General features: G+C 39.8%; 1 protein-coding gene across 1 annotated transcript in view; it reads left to right on the forward strand.

The window, feature by feature from the left end:
- Positions 1–8,774, forward strand: part of LOC113808651 (protein mothers against dpp) — a gene marked incomplete at its 5' end in the record, with an annotated part of 9,222 nt that extends 448 nt beyond the window's left edge. Inside the window, 6 exon segments of the mRNA XM_027360112.2 lie at positions 2,293–2,547; positions 3,300–3,392; positions 3,991–4,115; positions 4,297–4,495; positions 4,721–4,961; positions 5,534–8,774. Of these exon segments, the coding sequence (XP_027215913.1) occupies positions 2,293–2,547; positions 3,300–3,392; positions 3,991–4,115; positions 4,297–4,495; positions 4,721–4,961; positions 5,534–5,693 (1,073 nt within the window).
- Positions 8,775–12,500: the final 3,726 nt, after the last annotated feature.

Below are 12,500 nucleotides of genomic sequence, written 5' to 3' on the forward strand. Positions count from 1 at the left end.
GTGTGTGTGTGTGTGTGTGTGTGTGTGTGTGTGCAGGGAAGTGCTGTGAGCTGTTGGAGCAAGGGAGAAGGGAGGTAAGGGAGAAAGAGAGTAAGAGTAGGAGAGAGAGAGAGTGAAAGTTAGAGGGAGAGAAGGAGAAGTAGTAGAGGAAAGAGAGGGAGATAGGGAGAGTGGGATAGAGGGATGAAGGGAGATGACGATTGTGGGAGAGAGGGAGAGAGCAGGGAAAGACCAAGGAAAAAGTGAGACAGACAGGCAGACAGACAAAGACAGAGTAAGAGAGATTAGAAAAAATCATGCAAAAAGAAAGTTTGAAAAAAGAAAAATACTACTACTACTAATAATAATAATAATGAAAAATGGTAGACTCTCATAAGATGAGAAAAAAAGAAGTAAGGAGACTGACACACACACAGAGAGACACTAACAGACAGATAGAGAAAAGATTAAGGGATGAGGAGTGAGATAAGAGAAAAGAGCGAGGGGAAGGAAAAGAGAGGAGAGAGAAATGGAAAGAGGGCGTGAGTGAGGGAGCAGAGAGAGGAAGGAGGTAAGGGAAGGATAAGATGATAGGAGGCAAGTGGATAAGATGAGAAAGGGAGAGAGGGAGGGAGGAGAAAATAAGGAGGTGGAGAAAGGGAGGGAAAGGGGAGAAAGCAAAGCGAGCAGGCAGAGAGAGAAGAGAGATAGGAGGGAGAAGAGAGGAAAAGTGGGAGAGAAGAGAGAGGTGAAGAAAGGAGAGACAGAAGAGAGAGAAGAGGAAATGAGAGAGAGAAGAGCAAGGAGAAAAAGGAGAGAAAACAGAATAAAGAACAGGACAGAGAAGAGAAGGAAAAAGAGAGAGAGAGTGAGAGATATATACAAGGAGAAAAAGAGATAGACAGATAGGCAGAGAAAAGTGAGAGGGAAAATTGGTGGGATAAAGAAGAGAGAGAAAAAAATGACAAACAAGAGAAGAGGATGTGATTAAAACTTCATGTATTTGTTCTTTGTGCTTAGTGCTCCAAGTGCAACAGTCACGAGTGCAGAGTAGCAGTCCACAAGTCCACGCGCGTAGTACATCCTTCCGAGGTCTTGTTTTATGTATGCCATGTCAAGTTTATGATTGAGAGAGAACGAGATAGCTTTAGCAGAGACAAGGTTTATGAGTCTGAGATCAATTAATTCTTAGAAGTTCAAGTTAGGCGGATGATGCAGCAAAATGACTTAGGGATGTGGGATTGAAGATTACGTAAAAGTAGGAAAGAAAAAAAAAAAAGTGGCCTTTAGAGTGATGATGTTATCAAGGCTTTCAAACGTCAGCTGTTTTTGTACGAGGAAGAGTGCGGACAGATGGATGAAGTCCCCTGATTTTAACTCCCGAAGGATTGGAATTGAGGTATTGGAGTGTAAGTGAGGAAGGGAGAGAAAAGGGATTAGAGAGATTAAGCGAGATAGGTGATGCTGAGCAGATTAAAGGGGCCGAGTAAATGTATGAATGAACGCTCGAGATGAGCTAATGCCTTGCGCAGCGTCATGAAGCAGGTCATGGAACTGTTTGAAGGGCTGACTCTGTCATTTAGATATTAGTTGTATGTTTTCCTTGAGTTTTCCTGTGACTTTTTGGTTATGGAGGAAATCAAAACTTTTTAAAGATTAGATATACAGAGAAGGGAGTTTTGGCCATGTGTGTATAGATTGGTGTTTTCTGTACTAAATGCTGCTGTACACTAAGGTACCAAGGGTAGCACTTAGGAATTCAGCAAGACTCTTGTGTCTGTGAACACCATGTAGTTATCTCACTCTATTCTTTGTAAGTGTTCATCATGCCTTTTTGAAAGATAGTTTGCATATGAGTTCAGTTGCTCTCATTACGCTATTTAGTTTTATGGTTGTCATTTAGGCAGGTAGCTAATGTTTACTGTATTTTTAGTGGCAGCGATTTGTAGAATAGGCAAACATGCACAGTACTGTAAACTTTGTTCATGTGGGCAAGATTGGTGGGTTAAAAATGTCGCAAAAAAAAAGTGTGCGAGATTAGGGCACCATCTCTGGGGGAAGGGGGGGGATGTATGGGAGCCACTGATGTAAACCTTATAAGGAAGAATGTGTAAATGCATTCTTCATTAAAGTTTATGGAATACTCAGCAACATAGAGAATTTTATTCTCATAGAAAACTGTCACCCTTATTTACCCATAATAAAAAATTTGCTGACCATGTTTGCTGGGTAAATTAGGCAGAAAAACTTTGAAAGAAAAGAGAGAATTCAGAGTCATGGTGATTAAATCTTATCTTTTCTCCTTAATTCTAGTTCTGCCACCTGTGCTGGTGCCACGCCACTCTGAATTTGCGCCTGGCCACTCACTCCTGACGTTCCAGCAGCAGCACCCAGAGCCCATGCCCAACAATGTCTCGTTCTCGCAGAACGGTTTTGTGCATTCCCCCATGGGAGGGGCATCTCACCCCCAGATGGGAAGCCAGACCATCACAGGCGTCAACCAGCCTCCCTCGCCGGTCGTTAGCCCCTCCAGCCAAAGTCCCCTCAGTCCCTACTGCAATTTTCCTGGTAAGTGTTTGAAGAGACCTTTCTGTGGTCTGTCTCTTCTCTTTTCCTTTTCAATTGTATTTTCTCTTTCTGTTTTTCTGTCTCCCTCTTATAGCTAAATCCTAACAAGCCTTCTATTCATGCTGTCACAGCAGCAGAGCTCCTTGTAGATGCCTTGTTGTTGGGTCTTGGAATGTGTACTTGTAGTCCTAATGGTATTATCAGTGAAAGGAGTCAGGCAACGAGGTTGTGTAGGTCCTGTTGCTCTTCCAGCAGAGTGATCATTGTTACATTTGTCAAAATCATAGGATTGAGATTTGGTTTGTTGGTGTGTGTTCTTGTTATACACACTCTGTCTTGCAGTTTCCAAATCTGATAGCACGGCAGTGAAATTCTGTTCTTTTACTGTGGTGGATATCTGAGGTTTAAGGAAGCTAGGATTATGTCACGATTTATTATTATTCTAATCTTTATTTCTTCCCAAATATTTTCCTGACTTAGGTACAGTGATAACTAATGAGTAGTGATAGTCCATCCTGTAGATGGTTGTCAGCAAGTGTAACTCATTTTAGTTAGTTTGGAGGGTGATTAACATAATATTTTAACTGGACATAGGGCTGCAGGGCTGCACATCCAGCAGTGCAGTTTTATATGATGTATATGAAGTTATGAGATTGAAAAGTCTTGATGGAGTATTCAGAATAAGAAGAGGAGCAAGAAAAAAAAACAGTCCAGAAAATGTTTGCATTGATTCCATGCTTTTCCCCTCACAGGAGGTGGAAATCTGGGTGGCCTGAACCAGCCACCGTCTCCTGTTGTCAGTCCATCCAGTCAGAGTCCTCACAGTCCTTATGCCAGTACCCCGGGTCAGTACAGGAGGTCCTCTGCTCCCTGTGAATCCATTTGTTTACTTGTTTATTTACTTTTTTCTATTATATTACATGCAACTTTTGAGGGCAGTGTTCACGGCAACCCAAGCGTTATAATGCATGATTGCAGGTAGACAAGGAGACAGAATGTGTGAGAGTTGAAACTATATTTGTGAAAGATTCTTGATTCCTCTTAGGACTCTGAACAAAATTTTGATCAGCAAACCTAGATGGACCTCATCCTCTTTCAACAATAGATGTAGTTTTATTGGCAAGTTTTGTGACATGTTTCCTCTGAAAGCTGACACTTGTCTGTGCTGCTGTCTACTTTAAAAAAAAGAAAAATAATGATGATAATAATGATAGAACATTTTCTTACCTTTTGCATTATGTACAAAGTCCTTTAACCTTTTCATAGGCTTAACTTATGTTCAAGGCTAGTATATTATCTCATTAGGTTTCTCCTTTGTTCATGTTGCTGTGTATGAAATTTAAGATCAGTTTGTAAGAAAATAAATATTAAAGTTGTAAAAAATAGATCATACAGATTTGATGCATTCTGTGCGGTAACTAGATGTGTTTACCACCAAAGCAGATACACCACCTCCTGCATACAGTCCAAGTGAGGATATCAAGCAGACCCAGCAGACAGACACTGCTATGGACATTGCTCCAGTAGGGACAGCGATAAACTCTAATGTCACACCTGTTACATACCAGGTAAGAATAGTATATATATATTTATAAAAGAGAAGACTTTAGAATAGTTTTCTAATATTTGTGGAGAACTGATTACCTAAAGATTTTATAAAGTGATCAAATTTTTACAGTTATTATATATTTAAAACCAATATCTTGGTGTATGAAAATAATATTATATCATTTTTTTTTCTTTTTACAGGAGCCAACATACTGGTCAAGTATAGCGTATTATGAGTTGAACAACCGCGTAGGGGAGGTCTTTCATGCCCATGGGCACTCTGTCATAGTGGACGGGTTTACAGACCCAAGCAACAACTCCGAGCGCTTTTGCTTAGGGTTGCTGTCCAATGTTAACCGAAATTCTACAATTGAAAACACAAGAAGACACATTGGAAAAGGTGAGTGTGAGGAGGAGGACGCAAGGGATGTGTCAAGGCAGTACCTTGTGTTGTCTGTGCTTAGAGGAGGGTACCCTTGTGCATTGCTTTATGACTTGTAGTTCATGGGTGACAGTCTCGACAATTTCTTCATAGTTGCCATAAAAAAAATAATTGACTGATAAAAGGAATTTTTAAATTTTAAGGAACAAACTCCATTTGATACTGACCACTTCACATTTGCAGGAGTCCATCTCTACTACGTGGGAGGGGAAGTGTATGCCGAATGTCTGTCCGACTCGGCCATCTTCGTGCAGTCCCGCAACTGCAATCACCACCACGGCTTCCACCCCTCCACTGTGTGCAAGATCCCACCGGGCTGTTCCCTCAAGATCTTCAACAATCAGGAGTTTGCTCAGCTCCTGTCGCAGAGTGTCAACCATGGCTACGAGGCTGTCTTTGACCTCACAAAAATGTGCACAATAAGGTGAGCTCGAGTCCCTCTGCTGGAGAACAGCCTGAGTAGGGCATTGGTTAGTCTTTGTGTGGTATCTGAACAGGAAAAAGTATCAGTTTTGTTATTTGTGTACTTAGAAGATTATTATTATTATTAATTTTGATGATAAAGGTAAATATTCTCTCCCCCCCTTCTCTCTCTCTCTCTCTCTCTCTCTCCTTCCTCCTCTCTCTCTCTCTCCTTCCTCCTCTCTCTCTCTCTCCTTCCTCCTCTCTCTCTCTCTCCTTCCTTCTCTCTCTCTCTCTCTCCCCTCCTCTCTCTCTCTCTCTCCCCTTCTCTCTCTCTCTCTCTCTCTCTCTCTCTCTCTCTCTCTCTCTCTCTCTCTCTCTCTCTCTCTCTCTCTCTCTCTCTCTCTCTCTCTCTCTCTCTCTCTCTCTGTCTCTCTCTCTCTATCTCCCTCTCTCCCTTCCTCCCTCTCTCCCTTCCTCCCTCTCTCCCTTCCTCCCTCTCTCCCTTCCTCCCACCCTCCCTCTCTCCCTTCCTCCCTCCTCCCCATCCCCCCCTTCTCATACAGGTTCTTAACATGTTCATATTTGCCACAGGATGTCATTTGTGAAGGGTTGGGGTGCCGAGTACCACCGACAGGATGTGACGAGCACCCCCTGCTGGATTGAGATCCACCTCCACGGCCCTTTACAGTGGCTGGACAAGGTGCTCACGCAGATGGGTGCACCCAATGACAGGATTTCCTCGGTTTCCTGAGTCCTCCCTCTTCGGCCATCTCCTCACCTCACCTACGTCGCTTGTAACTCAAATGCTCCTTCTACACAATTCCCCTCACATGCTACTTGGCGTTTTTTATCTAGTAGACCTTTGTAGCCTGTACTTGTCTTTGGTCTGCCTTAATGTTTTATGATGTGCCATTATTATTCTTTCATTTTTTTTATCATTATTATAATTATTATTACTATTGTTTCCCCCCTTCCCCAAGGTTCACATGCGTTGTGACCTTGCTCTATGTTGCATCACAGAGTGTGATACCAGCCTTAAAAGATGGAGACTTTTAAGCCAAAGTCTTTGATATTTTTTTATGTGTTTCTTGTAGTTGAAATACAATAGGCCATGTTGAAAGTGGAAGTTACAAAAAAATAAAATAAAATAAAAAAGTAAAAAAAAAATAAAAATAAAATGTAGTACGAGTCACAGTATAACAGAGCACAAGTGCATGTACCACCCGTTTGTCTGATCTCCAATGATAGGATAATTTTTCTACAACATTAACGGCAATACCCTCTCAGTTCAGCATTGGGGCTATTGAATGAGGCTTTTCCTTTTTTTTATCTTTTTTTGTTTATTTATTATTATTTTTTTTTTATTACGAGATTTGAAAAGGTCATCATTAGTACAGCTTTTGGCATAACAGTAAGTTTTACACAAGGAGAGCAAGGGCTGCTCGGAGAAGTGCCCAGGTTCTTGTATTTAATTTTTTTGCAATAAAATGCTGGTTGAGGGAGCTGTATTGAATCAAAGTGTACTGTTCTGGTTAGTGAGCGAGGCGTTGTGTGACGCGACTGCAAAAGATTTCCAGTTTACGCACAAGGAACAAGAACTGATGGATAGATCTTGTTTCTAGGATCAAAAAAAGAAAAAAAGATAATTTCCTTTTATTTTTGTCTTAATATTAAATAGCCATGCAAAGGTAGTCTCTTTTACAAAATTTAGATGTTCGAGTCTGTGGTGGCACGCGAAGATTGCAAAAGGAGAGAAGAAAATTATCAGAGAAGTGAAAATTTATTTTGTGGTCAGGATTTGCCCTAAGTTTATACGTCTTTAAAGTCTCAATTATTTTACAGTCCGATTGATTTTGCATTGCGGTATGTAACATCAGTTTTTGTACGTTTTCTTTTGAATAACACTCGTCTGTACATGTATTTAAATAGTGATCTGAAAACCAGCAACACATAGTTAAATCATAGAGTATCCAGAAAAAGATAAAGTAAAAAAAAAAGAGCAAAATGTAATCACATTACTAAACATTAGTGCTAACTCAAGTGGTTCCCCTGTCTACAAGTGAGATGTCTTTATCCCTTCTGACGTGGAGATCTTATTCCAATTAGGGACGATCCTCTGTGCATTCAGCAATGTACTGATTTGGTTTAGATTCGGAAAAGATGAATCAGAGAAAATAAAAGAATTTTGTAATTCTCTTCATTGAATGGATGCAAATAGATATCCTTTTGTTTTTTGGCCCATTTTGTGTACGGTTTCCATTGCAGTATTTTTTGACACGTCACATTCCATTAATGTATTTTGCTCCTCAGAGGAAAGTACTTTTTTTTTTCTTTTTCTTTTTTTTTAATCCATGACAAAGTAAGCAATATTGTGATACAAAGAAATTTTTTGTATGTAATTTTGTTTACCCTGTTAGAAATTACTTGGAAAAAAAGTGAAATTGTAATGTCCTACAGCTTTTGGGATGTGGCACTTTGTTCTTATTTTCATTATTTGGAAAAAGAAGTTTTTCTGATTTTCATCATCTTTGCTGCCTTTGGTCAGGGGATCCAAACAGGGAAGAAGATGCCAGTGATAACTTACTACCTAATTGTGGTACCTGGAATATGCGTATGATAAGAAAAGTAAATTTTGTTACTGAGTAAAATCAAATGAAAGTATTTAAAAAGTTTAAGATAACAAAAAATATTTGTAAATTAGGCTCAGAGGATTTGTATTCCACTCTCTCCACCATCTTCATTTCAAACTTACACATGCAGTAGAAGTATATGAAAGCAGTTTTAAGTAAAGCTGTCACAGTCTTGTACAAAGGGCGGAAGGAGTTTGGAGCTACTATTAAGAAATTCAACATTTAGCCTCTCGGACTAGCATACTTTCTGCTTTATACTTTTAACATGCTTGAGTGTAAATATTCATATGTATCGTTGAGGTAAAGGGTGCAAGGGTGATGCCATTCGTGATAAGTGTTGCCCAGTGATGAGTACATTGTAGGGAAAGATGTGTGTCTTGGAAGAACGTCACATTGCCCTCCAAATCAAACTTTCTCACAAAATACAAGAAATTTTTATTTACTGGCATTGGAAGTGGGCAAGTTTCCCCCCCCCCCCCTTCTCTCTGCAGTACTACTTTGACCACAAGATTGCTAGGTTTCACGAGATGTAGAACGGGGTCAGTTTTTATATAATTGTATTGCCTGTGATGGTGTAAATCCCCTCGCAAAAAAGGAGGGAGAGTTCAATGCCAAGATTCATTGGTTTGTGGAATCCTGTTTTAGAAATGTCAAATTGGAATATGTGTCCATATTTCAAGTAAAAGATTTGTGCGCAGATGGTGTCTTGTGTGTGTCTGATTTTTTTTGTACTGTCGGTTTATCATTATCTTTATTATTTTATTTTTGTTGTATGTTTTCCAAGAGATATGTGTTTGCTTTGAGGCAGCCATCTGTTTCATGCATTCATGTTTTTTTTTGTTTTTTCAACAATGAAAGTAAAAGTTTTTTATTAAAAGTTTGTAATAGTTAAAAGTGCACCAAGTAGCACAATTTAGAACTGCCTGGAAGGTATGATGAAATTGATCAATAAAATTAATTGTTACACACCTGGTTTTGCTTGAAATTATTGATAACCGTAAGACATCAAACAATATTCCTGTCCCTTTCCTTTTCATATCTTATAGAAATGTGGTTTTACGTGCAATTTTTTTTTCTCTCAAAATTTATTGTTTGTGTCCCTTGTTTTAGCTGAGTAGGATTGGCATTATTCTGTCGCTGCAAATTTGAATGGTGTCCGAGATGTCAGTTTTTGAATAAAAGTGCAAAGAATTTTTCACAAACACTTTTTTTGTCAAATGATAATCCAAAGAAGAAGAGAAGAAAAGATGAGAAAAATAATTGGTGTTGGAAGGATGGAAAGGAATTTGGAGAGTCATTAGAAAGACAGAAAAAAAGGAAGGAAATCAAAAGTGATAAAAATACAAAGATGATGAAATATCTGGAGCTGGAGACAAAATGAGAGAAAGAAAAAAAGAAAGATGTAGAAGGAAAAGAAGCACATGAAAGAGAAATGAGTTTGAGAATTTGAAAACACAGAAAAAAATGCGAGAAAAAACGAGAATTTGATAACAGGAGCAGTTGACCAAATGTAAAGACACCCCCCCCCCATTCCTTGCTTGTTGTCATGGGGGGGAGAGGCTTAGAAGACAGAGACTGAGGCCCAATGTAGGAGATCACCCCTACCCAGGACCTCAGCTCTTGCCTCAACTAACTATACAAGGTCTTTTCTTCTCCCCTTTTCCTTCTTCTTCTCCTCCTCTCTCGAACTCTGTTTTCTCTTCTCTCTTTACCCTTTTCACTACCATTCCTCAGACCTGCCCCTATGTCCTCTATGTAACATCCCTCTTTCAGTCCCACACATTCTCTTGTCCTGTCCACGCTTTAATACAGCATGTACCTCTGCTTTTCCACACCTATCCTCCCTTCACCGACCTCCCAACATATCAGACATCCTTACAGAATCCCACAGCTTCTGCCTCGACAACCTGTTCTCCTTCCTCAGACACATAAATATCCTTCACTTGATCTAACTCCCTTACCTAAACCACCATAATCTTTTCCCTCATCTTCAACCTCTCAACACTATTCTAGATAGTTGACACATAACAACTATCACCTGACATCCCCCTTTACTATACCTTCCTATAGTGCTATATGACCTTAGATGTCTAGCACATTTATCTTAACCATTAACCATTCACTACCATTCTATCCTACAGCACTCTACAACCTTTGACATTTAACACACTTGGTTCAAATCTTTACCTCATGATAACCCTTTTCGCTACAATACTTTATCATAGTGCTGTATGACTTTTCCTTAAGTGAGGGCTTTATTCCCAAGACTCACCCTTTAGACATATTAGATGCTGACGGGCAGAGAATTTTTAATGAATAGAGATATAAAGAAAAAACAAAATGAATAAACTCCAGAGATACAAGTAAATTAAAGAGAAAAACAGAATCTGTTAAGAAAAAATGCACAAGAAATATGCAGAAAAGTTAAGCAGGAAGGTGATGAAAATGAGACAAATTTATATTCTTTCTTTCATTCATTCTCATACTCATACTCACTCTCATTCTCATACTATCTCTCTCTCTCTCCCCATGCACTCACACAAACGCTCACATATAGGAATCATGATCCAGTCAGAAAACCGGAGCCTTATACATTTTTTCCATACAGCAGGAACAATATTGCCGCCTAGCAAGTACACAGTTATTTTGTTCACTGATGTGTGGAATTCATGACGAACAGATTGCAACAGGAACAACGAAGGGAAGGACAAGAAAACACACGAATACATATGCCCTGATGAAGCAATAGCGAAAAGGCCTTCGGCATATTCGTGTGTTTTCTTGTCCTTCCCTTCGTTGTTCCTGTTGCAATTTGTTCACTGAACAATTAAGTCATCATTTATGGCACTGATTGGGAATCTCAGCGATGTATGACTAGGGTCACATCGATTAGAGAATATTCATGAATGATTATAGTGCGATGCAAAGCCTATTATCATCGTTATCTTATGTCGTCTCTCAAGATAGAAATCTAAGTTTTTTTTAAATCTCAGTTGCTTGTTTGCATTTCTCTCACTAAAATGGATTCAGATCCCCTATTTCCACTGAACCCTCATTGCTAGGTAGGAATCATACTCGAATTGACGAATCTGGTTTTATTTCTTAATTGAATTGAACGATTAATCACTGTTTTCCTGATATTACATTAGCAAATAGCAAAAAACGCATATTGTTAGTTATCAACATCTCAAGATTACAAATCAGACGATGGAAGACTATCGAAATCTGTTGAAAATACGCGGGCCATAAGCGCCTCCCTTCATACTTATTCCTTCGTCTATCAGCACCGGTTTTGAGCGTCACTTCCTTTGAATATTATGAACAACAAAAAACTTTAATGATTGATATTAACTGTATTTAAAAGGATATTTGAGTTTATGCGTTCATATTCAATTATACAGACAAAGTAAGTATAGTGATTACATAGAACTTTATGTAAAATTCTTTCGACCATTCAATTATACTATATTGCCATTATGTATCTTCTCAATCTATAAAATTCAATAAAGGCCATATGTACAATATGGTACAGATTGACTATCATTCATAATTTTACAATGACATAAAACTGTGGAGTTACCAAAACTTGATATAAAAAAAAAATTTATTGCACCAATATATGAAAACGCGCACGCGCGCGCGCGCGTGTGTTTATAGCTTCCTTTTCCGGGACTTTGCGATGTCCCAGAAATTGACGATTTCTGGCTCCTGGTACCAACGCCCAGACCCACATCGCTGGACATGGTCTAGCGATGCGGGTGATGCAGCCAAGGAGATCGACCACATACTCGTTAGCACTCGTTGGAGGATCCTCCAGAACTGCAGGTTGTATAGGACTGCTGGGTTCTGTGGTACTGACCATAGATATGGTTGTGGCTACCCTCCGGGTCCACTTCAAAACTCCCCAGCGGGTCAATGATCACCCTTGGGCCTTTCATTTGGACAGGCTGAGGGAGAGAGTGTGCCCGGGGGTTTGCTGAAGCAGTCTCTGATCGTTTCACAGCGCACGGCAATCTGACGGACCCTGTACTTCTGCGGGACACCTTCAAGTGCGAAACGCCTGACGCAGCTGGAGTCGATTGGAGAACGCCCGAGAGCAAGACAGAATTTAATCTCTCAGGAGACACTGGAAGCCACAGATGCTTGTCGTGCGGCTCGTCTGACAGGGGATCGGGATTTGCACCGATCTTCCTTATTTCTATTGTTAACGTTAACTGTTGTAACGTTATTTTAATGAAAATACATCCTATAATTTTGCTTAGTTGTTCTTGGGCTCAAATAAGCCAATACTGTAAATTTTTTACGGGCTACCCCCGGCTAACCCCCCCCCCCTGTCGGCGGTCCTGTATGTAGGTATATATATATATATATATATATATATATATATATATATATATATATATATATATAGAGAGAGAGAGAGAGAGAGAGAGAGCGAGAGAGCGAGAGAGCGAGAGAGCGTGAGAGCGAGAGAGCGAGAGAGCGAGAGAGCGAGAGAGCGTGAGAGCGAGAGAGCGAGAGAGCGAGAGAGCGAGAGAGCGAGAGAGCGAGAGAGCGAGAGAGCGAGAGAGCGAGAGAGCGAGAGAGCGAGAGAGCGAGAGAGCGAGAGAGAGAGAGAGAGAGAGAGAGAGAGAGAGAGAGAGCGAGAGAGAGAGAGAGAGAGAGAGAGAGAGAGGTAAATACGTAGATATATTTTTAGATAAATGGGTAGATAGATGGGTTGACAGGCAGATAGATAGATAAAAAAAAGAAAAAAAAATATATATAGATAGATAGATAGATAGATAGATAGATAGATAGATATAGATAGATAGATAGATAGATATATAGATAGATAGATATAGATAGATAGATAGATAGATAGACAGATTAATAACTATCCCGGCAGCAATGCCCCTGGACTTCCCTCCCGTTATCACAAGAACTGC

Source organism: Penaeus vannamei, chromosome 10 (genome assembly GCF_042767895.1).
Source record: "Penaeus vannamei isolate JL-2024 chromosome 10, ASM4276789v1, whole genome shotgun sequence".
NCBI classification, from domain to species: Eukaryota; Metazoa; Arthropoda; class Malacostraca; order Decapoda; family Penaeidae; genus Penaeus; species Penaeus vannamei.